At 50.2% G+C, this 20,790-nt stretch overlaps 1 protein-coding gene across 1 annotated transcript in view; it reads right to left on the bottom strand.

The window, feature by feature from the left end:
* Positions 1-3,051: 3,051 nt before the first annotated feature.
* The window catches only part of LOC138472685 (dual specificity protein phosphatase 26-like), a 109,593-nt gene continuing 91,854 nt past the window's right edge, over positions 3,052-20,790 (bottom strand). Inside the window, exon 3 of the mRNA XM_069610973.1 lies at positions 3,052-4,263. Coding sequence (XP_069467074.1) covers positions 4,052-4,263 — 212 coding nt within the window. The 3' untranslated portion in view covers positions 3,052-4,051. The remainder of the gene's footprint in view (positions 4,264-20,790) is intronic.

Here is a 20,790-nt window from a genome sequence, read left to right on the forward strand (position 1 = left end):
TGTCGTTCAATGCTTTGGAGTCAACATTGTAGTCACCAGTGATGGGGATGAGTTTCTGGGTGTCATCAGCGTAGTTGGTGTAGGTGACACCGAGATAGTCAAGCACATCAAACAGGGGTTTGGTAAATACATTGTAGAGAGTGGGAGATACACACAACCCTTGAGGAACTCCGCAGGGGACCAGAGATGGATCAGCAGATGAGGTGGGTGTGAATACTCTCATGTGTCTGTTGTCCAGGAAGGAGCTAATCCAGTTGGTGGCATTTTCCGAAAAGTGGGCAGCTGATTTCAAATGTTGGCATAGGATTTGGTGATTGACCAAATCGAAGGCTGCAGAGAGGTCCAGGAGTAGTAGGAGGGCAAGGTTGCCTTTATCTTTTAGGTCCTCTATTTGCGTTTTAAGATCTGATAGGGCTGTTTCTGTCCCATGCTTGGGTCTGAAGCCTGATTGTCTTGTGCCTAGTAGGTTGTTGGTCTCTAAGTACTTCTGTGTCTGAAGGTAGGCAGCTCTATCTAGGATTTTTAGAAGGAATGGGAATCTAGTGATGGGTCTGTAATTGGTAGGTATGGATGGATCCAGTGTAGGTTTTTTCAGCAGTGGGATGGCCCAGGCTGCCTTCAGATTGTTAGGGACAATTCCAGGGTGAAATGACGAGTTGATGAATGAGGTAATGAAAGGGGCAAGGTCATGAGCAGATTCCTTGATGATAGGTGCAGGGCAAGAGTCACCTTGGCAATTGGAGGGTTTAAGGTTACTGATGATTTTTTCAACCTCTGGGATGGTGAGAGGTGTAAAGTTGAAAGGAGGCTGGGTGAAGGTGGTGGTGGTTTTAGGTGGTGGGAGTTTGGTGGGGAGGGAGATTTGTTTGGCATTAATATTGGCTTGTAGGGTGGTTATTTTGGAGAGGAGAGCATTTTGAGCATTTTGGATGTTATTGCACCATGAGCTATCTTTGATGCACGTATCTGGTATGGGCGCAGGGGATTCTAGTTCTTTGAGGATTTTGAATAGCTCCTTCATGTTGGATTCAGCTTGCGAGATGCACAGGTTGTAAGTCTCTTTTTTTGCCTGTATGATCGCTTCCTTGTAGTTAAGGGATGTGATGAAGAGGTTGTCTTTGTTGGAAGCACAGGGGAGGCTTTTCCAGAGTGTTTCCGCCTTACGTTTTTCTTTACGCAGGGCTCTAAGTTGTGGAGTGAACCACGAGTTCAGGTGAGCGCGTTGTTTAGCTTTCCTAAGTTTGAGAGGGACTATGGAGACAATAGCGTTGAGCAGGGTTTGGTTAAAAGTGTCCACTAAGACCGTGAGGTCCTTGTGAGATGCAGCACAGTTGTTCAGAATGGGTAGGATAAGCGGGATTCGCTTGTCCCAAATGATATCCTTTTTATTCCTGGTGGGAATAGAAGTATATGGGCCTTACAAGATATTTCCCATGCAATGGAATAGACCAGGGGCCTCATTACAACCCTGCCGGTCCGGAAAGAACAGTGCTGGTAAATCCGGCGCCACCGTTCTTTCCGGACTGGCTGATTAAGAGTCCTGCAGGTGGGTGGTGTCACTCCCGCCAGGTCTGACCTGGCGGGTTTAGCACCACCCACCTGCAGGTGGACATGGAAACACCGGCACCATTACAGCATGGTGCTGGTGTTTCCATGGGAATGGGGATTAACAGAATTCCGCCTCTGAAATTACTGGATCACGTAATGCCCTAGTGATTCCGGCAATCACGGAGGCGGAATGGTAATACGAGTCTGGCGGTAACCTGCTGGAATTTCCGGCATGGTTATCACCGGACCCGTAATGAGGCCGGACTGATTCCTGGTGTCATGCATGCATGACACAGGGCAACTTGTACAGCTACTAAATGGTCACATGTGATGTGCTTGATTTGCTATAGGGAGGGGCAATGCAAGGTTCTGTGGGCTAAGTGACGTAATGTTACAGTTTTCGCCATTGTTTTCTGCAATTCTGCAGATTTTCGTGTGCCACAGCCTTACTCTTCCGCCCGATGGGTTAATCAGAAACCATTCGATGACATTACTTCCTAAGGCCAACTGCTGTTAGTGATGAGGATGGACGCACCTAAAACCGTGTGAAATGCAGATGGAGAAGTGGCCATCGTTGGAAGACAAAAATTGGAAAATATATCACACCCTGCTGTCAGAGTTGCCATTGTAAAGATTATGATATGATAGGTATTTATAATGCGCTTAATACCCAGAGGTTTCGAAGAGCAGACCCGGGGATCGAACCTGTGTTGCACTATGTCATCTTGCTTCCAAGGCGAGCACGTTGCCGGTGAGCTATCCTCCCGATTGAAAATGTGTTTTTGTCCCTCAGTTTTGCAGATAACCTAATTTTGATCTTGCTTCGAAATACCGCAAAGCATACCACAAAGAGTGACATCTGAATGCTTAAGGGACAAGGGCCTCATTACGACTTTGGAGGTAGCCAATGCGCTATTAGCGCCCTGGCTGCCTCCAAAATCGTGTCCGGGTCCGGTGTGGTGGAGAGGGGACTTACCGGGACATTCCGCCCTAGGCGGACCCGGTAAGTCCCCATTCCAAATGCCATTCCCCATTCCCATTTGAGCCCCTATAGGGCTCAATGGGAAGGCGCTAATAACAGGCCCGCTAATTGTGGGCCCGTTATTAGCTCCAAGGACCCTTAACGGGTCCTGTAAAGAACGTGTGGTCAGACCACACGTCCTTTACGGTCCCTGTCAAGGGACATTGGAATTGGGCGGTAAGGGATTACCGGCACTGGTCTCCTTATCGGTGCCCGGTATCCCTTACGGCCCAGATAGGAATGAGGCCCTTGGATTTTTTTCAATTGGAGTTCCTTATTTTCAGCAAAGTGGAGACTAGAAACAATGGTATGCAAATGATCTTATGATATGATAGGTTATTTATAACACGCTTAATACCCAAAGGTTTCTAAGCGCGTCGCGGGGATCGAACCTGTGATGCTCCGTGTTGTCTTGCTTTCAAGGCGAGCACGTTGCCCCTGAGCTATCCTCCAGAGACTTATGTTTTTAATGTACAGAATGATCACTGTCGGATACACTTTTAATTAAAAGTGGTGTACTTTTACAATGATATGTTGATACACATCCTTAAATTACTGTGTCAACAACTTTCTTTATCTTAAAAATCATATTATCGGAAGAAAAAAAAAAGATTTGGTAGATGAACAGTGAAAGGCAACGTCAATATGCATTCCTAGGGAGAGCGTCTTCTGCCCATGCCTTGCCATGGTGGCACATGGTTGTGTCTATACTTTTGTGCTTGTCTCATACTTGCTCAAGCGAGGCCAAGCCTAAGCGCAGTGTCATGTGCTGAACCCTTGTGATAAACACTACCCTTTGGATTCAGAGACTCGGTCCATCGTTCTCCTTGAGATATGTTTCACAGCAATAGCCTGCATCTAGGTGACAGGTCCATGTGAAAGGTGCAGCCTTATCATGTCAATAGAGATTTATGGAAGGAAACTGACATGATAAGGAACAGCTGTTCTGTGGCAGACACTAAATGGTGACAACGTTTGTCATTTGCAGAGCGTTTGGGAACAGTTCTTTACAAAGGTTTACATTGATACCGTAATATGCAGCACTTCATGTCATGCAGCTCTGTGGAATTGTTACTCTAAATTCAATTGAAAGATTAACCTCTTGGCACATAATACATACTAAAGTAACTCTACCTGCCCAAAGACATCATCTGGATTTTACATGATTTTGATGCATTTATCCACAACCTATGCACAAATGGGCAGCTGTAGCATTTGCGAGGGAAAATAAATAATGAATCATGAAGGCCCACTGAAACCTGTGTCTCTGTTCTTCAATGACTGCTGTCACATCCTGTAACAACAGCTCAGAAGATTCTCTCCATGTTAACCTGGCTCCTCATCTTCAGGATGGTGAGTTTCCATAAACAATCCCAGACAACGCTACAAAAAGAAGCCGAGTCAAGTCAGTTGGCAACGCTTCTGCAGCTGCCATGAGAAGGTGCAATTGTCGTAGGTTCTGCCGCCATGCAAATGGCTACGTTAAAAGAGTATGCAAAATTTCCATCGACATCGCAGGTCTAGGTCCAGGTCCTGGAGTTGCTTCAGGAAGCCACGGTTTGGACAGATGGGCCTGCATGCGGACACCTTGTGGAGGGCATCTATCAATGAGAAGCGATGATATATCATCAGATAGGCCAGCACGAGGGTGGCCGAGCGGCTCCTGCCCAGGACACAGTGCACCAAGACCTTACCTGTGAAAAAGAGAGAAAGGGTTAGCAACACTAGAGGAGGCAATCGACCAACATCCAGAGTCTAAGAGGAGGAACGTGTCATGCCTAGGGACTTAAGGCACTTAGCCAAAGTGTAAGCGTGGTTCTTGCATCATGAAACAACTGACAGTCTCTATAGTGAGGCTACAACAGCTGAATTGCAAGTCTTTATAGTGAGGCTACCACAGTTGAATTACAAGTTTCTAAAGTGAGGCTACTACAGCTGAATTACAAGTCTCTACAGTGAGGCCTCTACAGCTGAATTGCAAACCTCTACGGTGAGGTTACTACAGCTGAATTACAAGTCCCTACAGTGAGGCCTCCACAGCTGAATTGCAAGTCTCTACGGTGAGACTACTGCAGCTGAATTGCAAGTCTCTATAGTGAGGCTTCTACAGCTGAATTGCAAGTCTCTAAAGTGAGGCTACTAAAGCTGAATTACAAGTCTCTACAGTGAGGCTACTACAGCTGAATTGCAAATCGCTATAGTGAGGCTACTGCAGCTGAATTGCAAGTCTCTACAGTGAGGCTACCACAGTTGAATTGCAAGTCTCTATGGTGAGGCTACTGCAGCTGAATTACAAGTCTTTATAGTGAGGCTACCACAGCTGAATTGCAAGTCTTTATAGTGAGGCTACCACAGCTGAATTGCAAGTTTCTAAAGTGAGGCTACTACAGCTGAATTACAAGTCTCTGCAGTGAGGCCTCTACAGCTGAATTGCAAACCTCTACGGTGAGGTTACTACAGCTGAATTACAAGTCTCTACAGTGAGGCCTCTACAGCTGAATTGCAAGTCTCTACGGTGAGGCTACTGCAGCTGAATTGCAAGTCTCTATAGTGAGGCTACTGCAGCTGAATTGCAAGTCTCTACGGTGAGGCCTCTACAGCTGAATTGCAAGTCCCTATAGTGAGGCTTCTACAGCTGAATTGCAAGTCTCTAAAGTGAGGCTACTAAAGCTGAATTACAAGTCTCTACGGTGAGGCTACTGCAGCTGAATTGCAAATCGCTATAGTGAGGCTACTGCAGCTGAATTACAAGTCCCTATAGTGAGGCTTCTACAGCTGAATTGCAAGTCTCTAAAGTGAGGCTACTAAAGCTGAATTACAAGTCTCTACGGTGAGGCTACTGCAGCTGAATTGCAAATCGCTATAGTGAGGCTACTGCAGCTGAATTGCAAGTCTCTACAGTGAGGCTACTACCGCTGAATTGCAAATCGCTATAGTGAGGCTACCACAGTTGAATTGCAAGTCTCTATGGTGAGGCTACTGCAGCTGAATTACAAGTCTTTATAGTGAGGCTACCACAGCTGAATTGCAAGTCTTTATAGTGAGGCTACCACAGCTGAATTGCAAGTTTCTAAAGTGAGCCTACTACAGCTGAATTACAAGTCTCTGCAGTGAGGCCTCTACAGCTGAATTGCAAACCTCTACGGTGAGGTTACTACAGCTGAATTACAAGTCTCTACAGTGAGGCCTCTACAGCTGAATTGCAAGTCTCTACGGTGAGGCTACTAAAGCTGAATTACAAGTCTCTACAGTGAGGCTACTACAGCTGAATTGCAAATCGCTATAGTGAGGCTACTGCAGCTGAATTGCAAGTCTCTACAGTGAGGCTACTACCGCTGAATTGCAAATCGCTATAGTGAGGCTACCACAGTTGAATTGCAAGTCTCTGTGGTGAGGCTACTGCAGCTGAATTACAAGTCTTTATAGTGAGGCTACCACAGCTGAATTGCAAGTCTTTATAGTGAGGCTACCACAGCTGAATTGCAAGTTTCTAAAGTGAGGCTACTACAGCTGAATTACAAGTCTCTGCAGTGAGGCCTCTACAACTGAATTGCAAACCTCTACGGTGAGGTTACTACAGCTGAATTACAAGTCTCTACAGTGAGGCCTCTACAGCTGAATTGCAAGTCTCTACGGTGAGGCTACTGCAGCTGAATTGCAAGTCTCTATAGTGAGGCTACTGCAGCTGAATTGCAAGTCTCTACGGTGAGGCCTCTACAGCTGAATTGCAAGTCCCTATAGTGAGGCTTCTACAGCTGAATTGCAAGTCTCTAAAGTGAGGCTACTGCAGCTGAATTACAAGTCTCTACGGTGAGGCTACTGCAGCTGAATTGCAAATCGCTATAGTGAGGCTACTGCAGCTGAATTGCAAGTCTCTACAGTGAGGCTACTACCGCTGAATTGCAAATCGCTATAGTGAGGCTACCACAGTTGAATTGCAAGTCTCTATGGTGAGGCTACTGCAGCTGAATTACAAGTCTTTATAGTGAGGCTACCACAGCTGAATTGCAAGTCTTTATAGTGAGGCTACCACAGCTGAATTGCAAGTTTCTAAAGTGAGGCTACTACAGCTGAATTACAAGTCTCTGCAGTGAGGCCTCTACAGCTGAATTGCAAGTCTCTACGGTGAGGCTACTGCAGCTGAATTGCAAATCGCTATAGTGAGGCTACTGCAGCTGAATTACAAGTCTCTACAGTGAGGCCTCTACAGCTGAATTGCAAGTCTCTACGGTGAGGCTACTGCAGCTGAATTGCAAATCGCTATAGTGAGGCTACTGCAGCTGAATTGCAAGTCTCTACAGTGAGGCTACTACCGCTGAATTGCAAATCGCTATAGTGAGGCTACCACAGTTGAATTGCAAGTCTCTATGGTGAGGCTACTGAAGCTGAATTGCAAGTCTCTATAGTGAGGCTTCTACAGCTGAATTTCAAGCCTCTATAGTGAGGCTACCACAGCTGAATTTCAAGCCTCTATAGTGAGGCTTCTACAGCTGAATTTCAAGCCTCTATAGTGAGGCTACTACAGCTGAACTGCAAGCCTAAGGCTGTGCAACTCAGAAAGGCTTTTATGAATATGTTCTCATAAGTCACAAAATCTCTCGCTAACCATTGGTTTCCCATTCCACCTCCTCACCCTAGCTATTTTCCAGCTTTCTCTGTTCCACTTCTCTCGTTTCCTGATTGCGAGCTCAGCGGTGGGCGAGGTTCGGGAAAGAGGAGGCACATGCCAAATGGAACACACACTTAACTGAATATAGGGAGCACTAACAGAGTGTAAGCAAAACTCGGCCTGCATCCCATAGGGACATGCTTTACATGTTCTTTGGCGCCATTTTGAGCATTTCCAGGAACTAAAAACACCCATGTAATTGAAGGGAGAGAGTGAAAAAGATTTACTCAGAGGAAGTTGAAAGAAACTTAGGATGGCTGACCATGAAAAAGGGAGAGGAGAAAAAGGCAAAGAAAAGGAGGTGAAAAGGGGATAGTGTAGCGAGAGAAGAGCAATTGAGCAGGACAGAACTGTTACAGAGTATAGAGTCTCGAGAGTATAGAGAAGTTTGAGAAGGGTGGTAGAATGAGGAGCAAGAAGAGCAGTGGTCGAAGTAAGTGGGAACGGTCGGGAGTGGTGTTCCACTACTTTTATCTTTTACTGTTAACATTTCCACTACTTTTTGCAACCATTTTCACCATTCCGGAACTGTTCTTTATGAAGCTAAAGCACACTTCTCCACTTTAGCACCTGATATCGTTTGCGGCTAAACTGAAATCTATTTCAACTCAATTGGCTGTCAACCAGAATGAGTGCTATCCAGGAAAAACGTGTTGCAAGGGTCTCCTGCCCTTCCTACTCTGTCCCCCGCTGGAGTCATACTTCCACTACTTCATTGGTACACTTCTATCACCGAAGAAGAGGTAGTGGTACTGATACATCAGATGGGGAAGACGAGCATTGTAAGGTTGATGGGGGGCTAGCGGGTGAATGAGTACGGGTGAGTAAGCAGAACAGAACATTTGACACGGTCAGAGGGGCCTTTAACATATGAATCCCTTGGGTGTCCAGTCACACACATAATTCCTTTGCTGTCGAGCTTAGCAAGAATTTCGGCGGATGTGGTAGGAATGCAGTGATTAGTCTATATTCTGGAAACAGAGACTTTCAGCATCATGGCACCAAGTGCATTTGTGGGATGGCATGAATACCAAGGAGAGGGACAGGAAGCTGGTCAGAGGGTATCCGAAGGACATACACAAAAAGGCAAAGGGCCCTGGTAGGGCATTGGGAAAGGTGTAGTGCCAGAGAGCGCACTGGTACAAGAACAAGATGACGTGAGGAGGTGGGTCCCAAAGCTAAAAATAGGAATTCTGAGGAGGAGCAGCGGTTTTCATCAGTTCATAACAAGGTGGTTAAATCAATACTATTTGGAGGAGTACGCAAGGGGGCAGTGTCGGCAAAATGTCCTTTGTTTTCAGAATTGGACAAAAGAAGTCTTGTCAAGCAGGAAACTCGAAATAGAAGTGTAGTAGCTGTTGAACAAAGGAATGTTTTTACAGCTCGGATGTCAGATCAACAGAGAGCACTTAAAGGACCCGATTCAGAAGTCAGTGTACAAATACAAATGTGTTGTTTCAAGCAGGAACAACACATTTCTTAAAAGCACCATATTCTGAAAAAGAAAGAATGCGATCTCCTAGCTCAATAGGTTACGCGGCAATGCAATCGTCTCCACCTTGAAATGTTGATGTATCGCATATGCACTGAGAGCTCGCAGGTTGAAAACGGGCCGGAAAGACTGACCCTTCTTCTGCACTAGAAAGATGTTGCTCAGGAAATGCCAGGTGTCGACGAAGAAACCCAAAATGGAGGAGGCACCCCGATAACCCGGGCGGTGTCCTCCTCCGAAAGCGCCCTCCCCCCCTCCTCAGAGGAGGGGAGGCAGAGCGCGGCAAAGTCGGGAGAAACCCGCGAAGGGAAAAGCCCGCGATGAGAAGAGCGCGGCAAAAGGGGGAGAAAGCCTGCGAAAGTGGGACAATGGAAAGGGGAGGAGTTACCCCCTTTAAAGCAGGCGGGTCACCACTGCGAAGACCCAGTGAAACCAGCCCTACTGTGACAAGACCACACAGACCAAGAAGAATGCAAACCCACGACTACACACTCAACCCGAGAAGATGGAGTAATGAGGCTCAAGCCTCGGTATCCAAAAAATCACCGCTGATGGATAAAAATCTATCAGCAAGAAGAAGAACAAGCGCTGCAGAAATCATTCACCCCGGGCAGTGGGACACCCGCCTGCCACCGAGGAATTCGTTTTTCAAGAAGGACTTTCGTTTTGCCTTTCCTGTTCGTGCTGCGGTGCCCATGTGAGGAGGTTCGTGTTGTTGCAGTGAAGGAAGGGGTCCGGTACTGGAAGTTCCAGAAGTTCCAGAGAAGGTGTTGGCCAGTTCAGGAGAGAGGAGATCGTAGATTACGCAGTGTTAACATTGAAAGAGGTAAATAGCCGGGCATGTAGGGGTTGCGTTTCGTGCAGATTAATTACACGGGGGCGGCCGTAGGAAATTAAGGAGGCGGGCAGAGAGGGCCGCTTCTGCAGTCACCTACTGCTATGCACTCCAGGGAACTGGGGTGGGGGTGAGGTCGGAAGCTATGAATGGCGTTCTTTGGAATGCACCAACATCGAGTTGGGAGGTACATCCGGCATATGTCGAGGTGCACTTTGTGAGACATTTTTTATAAAGGCCGGTAAAAGGATGCCTGAATGCGTGGCTTGCTTTCATCATATGTGGTCCCATCGAGAGCTAGGAAACGGTCACGGAAACGCGTTTCCATGCGATCCGTTGTGCAAAGTTGATTTAAGGGGAAAATGTTGGCTGCTAAGCATGGGAGGCGTACGCACATGTGGGTGTACGCCGTCGTGGGTTTGTTATTTTCGAATGGAATGCATTAAAAATGTTTAAGTAAGTTCAAGGAAACTACTACATTAGAACGGAGCAGTCATCAGGCGGGGTGAAATGGTATTTATGCGTTACAAGTGTCACCTTGGTATTGTATTTAGGCAGAGTGGAGACCATAGCAGGCTTTGTGGTAGTGAACGGCAGTGGCCTAGAGGTTACGTGCTTGCATTACAGCGCCGGGGACCTGGGTTTGAGCCCTGCATGCAGCACATAAATGGAATAGTTAGATAATCTACTTTTGTGCATTGGAGCGGCGCGTCACAAAGGTTGATGTGGGGTCACAAGGAAGAAAAAAGGGGCGAGAGGAAGATAGTCTGCATTTGCTTGGGGGTGTTTTCTATGCACGAGGGTGATGTCGGTCACAAGCGAGATAAAGGAGCAAAAGGAAGATAGTCGGCCAAAGACAGTTGCTAGCTAGCAGGCGTTTATACATCATGGCACGATGCAGGCTCAAATAAGGCATTTGCTTGGCACATTAAGGTGACGGCGGGGAAGGACGTTTAGTTGTAGCGGGTACCTTTAATGGACTAAGATAATTGCCAGAAGGTGGGTGGATGTTGTTCAAGAGTATGAACTACAGCAGAGCTTGCTTTGCATTCTGGTTGTTGAAGTGTAGGGCGCAAAGTATGCCTTTGGTGTCGGGTTACGTCTGGCATGCTGGTGGTAGGATTGAATTATCAAATATCGTCTTTGGTTGTCGTTCCAGAGGGTGGTCAGGTGCCCAGCGCAAGCTGCATTGCGGTAACATGTGACAATTCGTTGGGGAGCATGCTATTAAGATACACTTGCCAGAAAAGGGGTATGATGGCAGATAATAGTATGTGCCAGCAGAGCATGCAGGGCACGCTGGGTTTTGAAGTACAAAATTCACAGGGCGCCAGGTTTACGGGGTTGGGTCTGCGAAGGCGCAGGGGTGTCCGGCTCGGGCTGCATTCCGGTAACATTTAGCGATTGCCGAGGTGCATGCTTAGTAAGAAAGAATTGCCGGAGTGTGGGCGGATGTTAGACAATAGTAAGAGCTGCGGCAGAACTTGCGGGGCATGCTGGTTTTTGGAAGGTACTTTTAATATAACGCCTGTGTGTCGCGGTGCATTTCGGTAACTTTTAGCGATTGTCTGGGGAACAGGCTTATTAAGAAATAACTGCCAGAAACATGGTCAGATGTTGAACAATATTAAAATCTGCGGCAGAACTTACGAGGGCAGGCGGGTTTGGGGAAGACTCTTTTCACCATAGCGCCTTTTTGTTGCAGAGCAGTTCGTTAACAGTTAGCGATTGTTTAAGGAACATGCTTACTAAGGAATAAGGGGCAGAAATGGGCTCAGATGTGAGACAATGTTAAGATCTGCGGCAGAACTTATGGGGCATGCTGGGTTTTGGAAGCTACTTTGCAGATAGCACTTTTTGTTGCGGTGCATTTCCGTAAGATTTAGCGACGGTTTGAGGAACTTGCTTAGTAAGAAATAAATGCCAGAAATGTGGTCAGATGTCAGACAATATTAGATCTGCGGCAGAACTCGCGGGGCATGCTGGTTGTTGGAAGGTACGTCTCATATAGCGCCCCTGTTGCTGCGGGGCTGGATCTGCGAAGGCACGCAGGGTACGGCTCGAGCAAGGGTGCGGCCGGGATGGTAAGGATACTCTCACACAGTTTACGGATGGAATTGGGAGTGAGTTGGGTATTTTAAAGGTGAAAGGGCTGCCGGCTCGGGGAGGCGGTTAAACGGGTATTTGGTGATTGCACCTATGAGGCTTGTTGAGCAAGGGTGGGAACGGGGCCCCTGTCTGGTATGTTGTAATTAGGGCATGCGTCACAATGTTGGCAGCCGTAGCTCCATCCTCTGGGCGAACCGAACACCTTAAGAGGGGAAAGTCGCTGATCAAGGATGGGAAGCGCACTAGGGATTAATTTAATATACAACTTCATCAGTGGCTGGTTCGCCCCCACCCCCCTTTTTTGGGCATTGCTCCATGGTTTACTGTGACCATAGCCAAGCAGCCCCCTCGTCCAAGGGAGTTGCCAGAATAGCGGAACTGGGTCCTGTCGCGTTTCACATAAGTTGCGCGTAGGGCGTAGCGTGGGCACTCAGCGCCTTGCCTTCCCCCCCCCTTTATCCGTCCCTTTCTTACCCCCCCCCTCTACTCCTAATCAGTCATACCATGCAAGCAGTAGAAAATTGACACGACACCAGTTTGGGTTGGAAGGTTAACATGCCTCAGCAGCTTTATTTGCATAAAGTCTTGGAGTTATCTTACAGGCGATCCGTAATTCACCGTCACCGATACACTATTCCGAGTGCGGTTACCTAGGGCTCCCCCCCCTCCCCCCCAATCGTACTCGTCCGGTGGACGCCTCGGATTGAGCCCGGCCCTGGCTATCCCCCTCTCTCTACCCCGGCCGTAGTTGCAGTCAATTATTTGTGCCCCCCATTTCACCCTGCCCCTTGCTAGGTCTTGTAGCGGGTGCCCGACCCCCCGCACACTTGCCCCGTGTCCTACGGGCTCTAGCTAACACCGGCAGCCACGCGGTGCCTCGCTAATGTTCAGGTTCCTATACCGGCACCATACTAGTGCCCTTACAATTTCCTATACCGGCACCATACTAGTGCCCTTACAATTTCCTATACCGGCACCACCACAAGTGCCCTTACATTTTCCTATACCGGCACCACCACAAGTGCCCTTACAATTTATTTACGTATCCGTATTTGGGCCGGCACCGCCCTCCGATGCCGGCCCCCACTTTCTGCCTGCCTAGTTGGCCGTCGCTTGCGACGTCCATCTAACCTTTTCTTGCCAAACTCTGCTCAGCCCCCCCTACGCCTTCGCGTAGTTCCGGTTATTGGCATCCTAGTCCTACCCCCGCTATGCCAAACCCCCCCCCAGGTCTCCCTGCTGTGTCCCCGAGCCCCCCAGAAACATCGCCATTCCCTCTCACTCAAGGCGCCCCCCCCCCTCCAACTGCAGCCTTAGCAGGTGTCCTCCACCCCCTTGGCTGGTGTCATATCTCTTCCTGATTCCCTGTCCCTCGTACTGTCTTCCTTTCCCAACTGTCTCCCCCATTCCCCCGGTCCCCTATGCTGCGCCCCGCCAGGCCCCCTCTTTCCTGTCCTTGCTGGCCCTCCTTGTCCGAGCTCCCCCCGCCCCCGATGCTCCTACCTTTCTTCCTCCAGCTCCCCCCTCTTGCCCCTCCCCCTTCGTGACGACTTACCCCTGCTGTAATTTTTGGTCCCGGTAGCATGCCCCCCCGTATTCTCCTCTTGTTCCCCTCCAACCAGCTTCACTTGCTGCCCTCTTTTTAGTTTGTGGTTCATTCCCCCCCCCCCGCAATTTGGGTCTTGGAATTGCCTCCCAAGTCCCCTACATCCCTCCCCTTTTTCCCCAGGGCCTCCCCCAAGCCTATTGCTCTTGGGGCGCCGTGCATCTAAACTCTTGGCTGCTCGTACCCCTGTGGGTCTGCTAGCAGTGCTTTGTTTCAGGGATTGGCCTGTGATTCCTCCAAGACTCTCTGCTGGCTGCCGGCGGCAGAGAGTTCCCCCCACCCCAGCTTGCTTCCACAGGGCACTCCCTGTATTTTAATGGCTGGCATCCTGGGAGGTGCCCCACCCCCCACTCGGGCCTCTCATACACATCCCGCATTTTTGAAGTGCCGTCATCCATTCTAATGACGTCAAAGCAGTGCCCACCTCGGACAGGTGGGTCCGTTCCCTTCAAAATACCCTGGTACTTTTAAAGTGATGAGGGGATGGCGAATCCAGAATCATCCCCCTGCCTTTCAGAGAACCGCCCATGCGATTATTTGTTTAGCGAGGAATGAGAGGTGGGAGGGGGGCAACAACAGATCATGCTCGGTAGTGTTATTTGTGCCCTAACCTTTGCCCCCCCACTTCGCTGTGTCAGGATCTGTACCCCTTAATATTATGGCTCCCTTACTCCCCGTTTCCCCAGACCGAGCACCCCCATTCCCCAGCCGCTTTCTGCTCGGGGTGAGTGGGCTGGAAGCGAATGTGTGGTGCTCCGTGTGGTCTTGCCCCCCGACCACGATGGCCTGTAGCCCCCCGGCGCGTGCACACTATTATGTGCCCCCGGCTTGCTCCCCCCCCCGAGCACCCCACTCCCCAGCGACTCTCTGCTCAGGGTGAGGGGGCTCGTAGTGTCATCGGCTTCCACACTAAACATACTGCCACTTGTGTATACGCGTGTATAAATTTCCTATTGCATAGACTCATGTGGCGTTTACTAGCAAACCTTGCCTCACAAAATGAATGCCTGATCGATGCCCGACCACAGCACGCCGCGCGTTCTTACCTTGCCCAGCGTACCACTTGTAACCATACCCCGAATTACCCCTCCCTTAGTTGACCGTTACCCGAATTACCACTCCCTTCATTGACCTCACATGGTTAGAAACTCACCAAAACTCTGCCTAATGTCATACCTCTCTCTTCCTGCCACGCAGGCGCAATCTAGTGTAGTGTCGTCCACTGTTTAAAGCGTGTAATACATTCAACCTATAGTATTGTAGTTCGCCACCGGCCACTCAGGCACACTCTACTGAACATATGCCTAGACGAACGTACTTCTGTCTGCAGGCTCAATCAATTATGCCATTGATGCATGAAGGCCTGATCAATTTGTGATCGTGCTACATGCAGACACCCCTCCCCCAGTACTCCTTTACCATGGGCCCGATCTGCCGCATTTCTGCATGAATTGAAGGCATGTTTTCTCACTGTTCCCGTGACCTGTCCTTCTCTGCCGCCCTTTATTCCAGCAATAGGAAGTAGCCACCAGGAAACTACTGCTCCCATAATGCTGTTCAACCACTTTCCGCTCTAAAGAGTAGTATTATATCTTAATGCACAACACACATTGACTATATACTGTGAACACTGGTGGACTTGGAACCAAAAGAGGCCCTGGAACTAATGTTCAAAGTGGCCCATATTACACATTTACAGCAAGCCACAACCTTATCCAATGAGAATATGTGAAATTAAGATTAGTGACCTCACAAAACCCGGGGCGCAGGGGCCTCCCCAGAGGCCAGGTCACCCGACCGTGTATGGATTGCCACTGCTTTGCAGTGACCAAAACCATTCCGCTCCCAATTTTGTCTGGCAAAGTAGTGTCAAATACAGTATGCAACTCCCTTTATGAGCCCCTAACACCTTCCTTGTTTCATCCCACCAGCCGACCAGTAAGGAGACCCGCCTGCCTGAACTGTATTGTTCAGCCATAATACCTGGCAGCTTGGCAGCAAGCCCGCAAAGGTGAAATCGTACCCATTGAATTGCAAAGACCAAGAGGTCTGAGGCGACAGGCTGCTGCCTGGTCACTTTTCTCCTAACAAAACAATCGCTTCATGGACATACATAAAACAAATCAACAGTGACTGCCGTACAAGGTTGTGGACCTCAGGAATATAAGCTAACTTGCCCCACCCATGCCCAGCGGCAAACCTTTCCAGTGTCCACCCTACGTTAATGGCAGTTAGAGCAGGCGGCGCGGCAGCCAAGAAAAGAAAATATGAGATAAACCATAACCCCCATTTCCTTACACGTGGCCCGGCGCACAACCGCTAGGCACCCTCGAAACTCCATATTCCTGCTTATGAGTCCCTATCCTAGCATGCACCTTCCTTACCGCACCTCCCCCTCATCCGTGACTTTGCCGCCCGCCCTGATCTGGTGCTTAAATTAGGGTTATGAATGTTCTAGCCTACTGCAGCTGGGTCATGCCTTCCCCTCGCCGCGGTGTGCCCCCTTCCCCACCTGTAAGCCTTCCTCCTTGCAAAACCCCTCCCCGCCGCTTCCTCCCGCCCTACCCCAGCTCCTCGTGGCCCCCTCGCCGCCGGTATTCGGACCTGGATTAGCGGGCTCCACACTGATGTCAAAGTGAGCGCTCTGCCCCATGTGCCACTCAACCAGCTCCTGTAATTCTGGCTCGCAGACCAGACCCACGGAGCTGCATCAACAACCGAAAAGGAAGGAAGCCATTTCTCCTTCGTAAAAGGGGGCAGGCTTAAGAGCCTCTGTTGAGAATATCTAGTGCTCAGCAACCTGACCGGAACCTTAACCATTTGTATAATTCCTGAAAGTTTAGTTGAAACCACTTCCCTACCAGCAGTCCTATCAATGTCTTCACATGCCAAAATTAAGAACATACACCCCAAACTGTCCATACTGATCGGAACCTTAACCATTTGTAGAATTCCTGAAAGTTTAGTTGAAACCACTTCCTTACCAGCAGTCCTCCATGTCTTCACATGCCAAAATTACGAACATACACCCCAAACTGTCCATACTGATCGGAACCTTAACCATTTGTAGAATTCCTGAAAGGTTAGTTGAAACCACTTCCCTACCAGCAGTCCTATCAATGTCTTCACATGCCAAAATTACGAACATACACCCCAAACTGTCCATGCTGATCGGAACCTTAACCATTTGTAGAATTCCTGAAATGCAAAAATGCATTCTTCTCTCCTTCCCCTTGGCTACCTATGCAAACCATCCTTGCAACATTGGTGAACGAGAGTTGTCCGCATACTGCCCTTGATTGTCTGCAACCTTTGATGCGGTACAACACCCCTCTGCATCCCACTAAGTGCTTATACACAATTAGCTCACATAAACACCCATGCTCTACCCTTTGAGCTATTGGCATCCCCCAATGGCATCCTACCTAGGATTTGCTGCCCCGTCAATGAAATTGCAGTGAAAGCCAAACGCTGACTTCGCAACATAGCTCCTAACATCCCGATAGCAGCCTCCGCCCATTTCTTTGCCATCTCCAATGCATGCCCCCATACCATTAGTTGCCTCAAACCAGCAAAACTCGAAGCGCGAATGCCCCGGGGTGCAAACCATTACCGTTGCAATGCACGGCATGCAAAGTACAACCTTAACCCATGCGTAACCTTAAATGGCAACCAGAAAAGACGGTGCAGTGAATTTAAAAACCAATGCTCAGGATAAATTAAGCCATCCTTAACTTGGAACTAATGTAACTGCGCTCCTTAAATTGAAATTATCTGTAACCGCGCTCAATAACATCGTAACTGCCACGAAAGACTTCCTTGACACCCAAACCACAATGTACATTCCCCTGTTTTCACCAAGCACCTCGTCAAGCCGAGCACCAACCCAAACTCCGGCTGCGTGCCCCCATACCCTGTGAGCACTGCTGACCATGTTGACTTGTACCAACAACTCGGGGGGCGTTTTCCTGAAAGCCTGTATTTGTGTATGAAAAACATGCCCACCAGCTCCGCTGCAAACCAGGGAAAACAAAACCACCACAGCACATTACCTCGGGCACGAGAGCCAACCAGCAGTGCTGGCCTCACTAACCTTCCCCTAGCACACACGGCAACCTTTAAGAAGAATTAAGCCCTTTCCAACACCCGCAACCGCCCCGCGCTCTAAACCTGCTCCGGGTTCTGCCCCCGGATCAGTACTGCAACAACCACGCGAATGAACAGCAGTCGAACTTTCCCATGCTTACACACAGCACCGCAAAGATCCGAACTCTGGTCGCATTCTGCCCTTTCTAAAGAGCACCGCATGCACTAGATCATCGCCTCTGCGTAACACTTCTTCATTGAAACTGTCCTGTTCCTTTACAACAGGAACCTTATCGGGTGCATCCTCGAACTCTTCCATCACATGCATGCGTAGGAAAACACAGCAAAACTCCTTCTTAGCGTCGGCGGGCGTCCAGCTGCAGTGAACACGATCCGGTGAGTAAGGTCCCCTTGCACTGCCCCCGCAAGTGCCCCCTCCCTCTTCCAATGCATAACACACTCCCTCTCAGTGTGCCTTTCCCTTAGCCTCGCCGCCATTATCCACGAGGCTGCCCCCCTCCTCCCCGCAAACCCCCCCCCCTTCCCCCGCCGCCCTCCATGCGCACGCTGCCGCTGGGACTGGGCCCTCTGGGAGCCCATGCAAAACTGGCCTTTGAACCGCCGCCGGAACTAGCCGTCGTGCCAACGCTAGGATGGACGCGGGGCAGCAGCTCCACAAGCAACCCACCCATCTGAGGCCCTCGGATGGAAGGTTTGGGGGCCATCGTGCTATGTGCTCAAATGGACGCGGCGCGGCACTTTCTAAATACGGCATTCATGTGACGCAATCGGCGAACGGGGCCCAGTTGACCGCCCACCCGTTCGGAGGCCCGCGCCTTGCGACATACCCGGCTCCATAATGCGGAGCGGCATCCCTTGCAATAAGGGTGCCCCTAACCCCCCCCGCACCGCGGCCGGCATCGACCCTCGACCCCCCCCGTTCCCCCCCACTCCAACGAACATGTATCCCCAGTGCCTACCTCCAGCGTTTGTTTCTGGAACCGACCGCTGCAACACAGGAACTTCCTCGAACTCGTCCACTGCTTCCTGTACCGACGAGATGCGACGACGCTGTACACCACCTTCGACCCTGTCCCCGACTCCGATCACTGGATGCTTCAGATGGCAAACGCTGCTCCAACTGGCTGCCCGCGGTACAAAAAGAAAAAAAAACGACGCAGCTCTGGCAAGACGGGAAACCGAGGGAGGATGTGTGAGTGCTCACACCAGCACGGGCTTTTATGCCCGGCTTCTCCCCGGTTTCCCGCCCTGCCCCTGAAGCTTTCGCGCCCTGCCGGGGGGGGGGGCCGGGTCCCCTTTTCATCATCATCCGCCCCCCCGGCGCATTTTCCTTACAGGCCTGGGGGGAGGGGAAGGGCGGTCTGTACCGCCCCCACTAAGGGGCGGCGCCCGCCATGCCTGCTTTCGCTGGCGCGTTCGCCCGCCGGTATGGTCTTATGCAGGGTTTCACAGGGGGGCGGCTGGGGGCATAGAGGTGCCGGCGGCATGCGTGATGCTAGGTCCGAAAAAAAAAAAACCCAGGGTTATGCTAATTTCGGTACTGTCGGGTCGGTGGGGTCTTGTGGCTGTGGCTCCTGTACTTCTATCCGGGCATACAGTCACAAGGCCAGGGGCTTCAGCCCCCGCCCCCCCTAGCAACGCCTCTGGCCACCAGTGGAAAGGAGCCCATGGTGGCGAAGGGCTATTCCCCGGGTTGAATAATAACGAAAGGGGAGTTGTTTGACACCAGGAGGAGGCAAAGCTGGTCAAGAGGCACAGCGAGTAGAGCGCTCACTTTGACATCAGGTTCGAATCACGGTGGGGCCAAAACTCAGCCTTTCATCCTTCCAGGATCGATAAATGAGCACCGCACACCGTGGGGAATAATTAGCAGCGCTCTGATACCCGAAGGTTCGTAGCACTATATGAAGGCTAAAGTATTATTCGAGTGTACATCTAAAAGATTCTTCTTTTTTGTGGCAATATTGTGCAGTGTCAGTACTGGTTCACAGAGGGCAGGTTAATAATGTGCAGTAGCACCACTGGTTCACAGAGGGCAGGTTAAACAACGGGAGGGGTGAGGAATAAGTGGCAGTCCCAGGCGATTTCCCAATCAAACAACTACTTGGCTTGGGCTAACCTATGCGTAAAAGGCAGGCACCCGGCTGGATCATTCAACAAGCAGCAGGTAGTAGTAAAGTGAGCTGGGGCAGGGTCCCGACCCAAGGAGTTCGGGTTGGACACGGAGTAGCGGGTAGATCGCCCTCGTTTGAAGGAAGTTAGGTGCCTTTACAAGTCCCCAGACCGCATGGGGCATGGGTGTAACATAGGCATCTGCATTATAGCAGGCGGGTAATTTATTCGATGGTGGGACGCCTGAACAGGGGAGAAGTCTTCTGATGACGGCCTGTCAGGGTGAGTGCCTGAAGGGGTTGGTAGTACCCACAAGGTTATAATTGGCCCTTGGTCACAAGCAGCGGAGACAGGAGCGTATCGGGAAACAATAGTTTCCTGGGAATATGATGATGCAGGTAAGCGCTGATCATAGTATATGCACCCCCTGCACAGGCATACGTAGGGCAGTACAGTTGGAATGGCCGCACACGTTTTGAAGGAATGCAGGGGGGGTCGCTCTGGGGGAACACTGCTATTAGGCATGGCTTTACTCATCAAAAGGCCTAATCACGGCTGTTATAAGAGGAGTACGGTGGTTAAGGGAGTGCGCGGCAGTGTTAATATGCGCATGGTTGCCAGACTTGTTGGGTGAGGGAAACGAGCAGCCACTGTGGGGGTGCGACGTGTGTAATGGGGTTGCCGGTGGGCGGGGGAACTGGGCCCACATGACAAGGAGTTTGTAAAGAGGGAGCCTCCCTTAAAAGGAAAGAAAGGGAGGGGAGTGAGAGAAGGAGCAATGATGGCAAAGGTGGTTTGGAAAATCTAGCAAAACGAAACTGCTCAACCTCACCTGGCAGGAACGGCGCTCTCCCAGCATGGTAACTCCTGCAAGGGCAGGCGGAGCAAAGATGAGTAGGTTGGGGAACCTATGGCGGGTGCGGTATGAGGGACAAGTTGGTAAGGTGGCAGGGGCAGAAGTGTCCCGGAGCAGGCAAGCCCTGGTTAAGGGGGAGCAAGATGGAACGGTGGCAGAAGTGTCCCTGAACAGGCACGCCCTGGTAAGGCGGAGCAAGAGGGAAGGATGGCAGGGGCAGAGGTACATCAGACATGGCCTTAGCATCTTAAATTCCACTGAAGACTCGCTAAAAGATGGTGTTCATCTGTTGGCAAGGGGAAAGGAGGTCTGGGGGTTTTGCCACCCTTTTCTCCCCACCAGCAGCAGCCCAGAGACAAAGAGATCGGTTTGGGCAGGGTGCCGGGGATGGAATGGGCGCAGCTGCAGGGGCAGGTGCGCAGATTGCCAGGGGAA

Source organism: Ambystoma mexicanum, chromosome 8, assembly GCF_040938575.1.
Source record: "Ambystoma mexicanum isolate Mex_15411 chromosome 8, UKY_AmexF1_1, whole genome shotgun sequence".
Lineage (NCBI taxonomy): Eukaryota > Metazoa > Chordata > Amphibia > Caudata > Ambystomatidae > Ambystoma > Ambystoma mexicanum.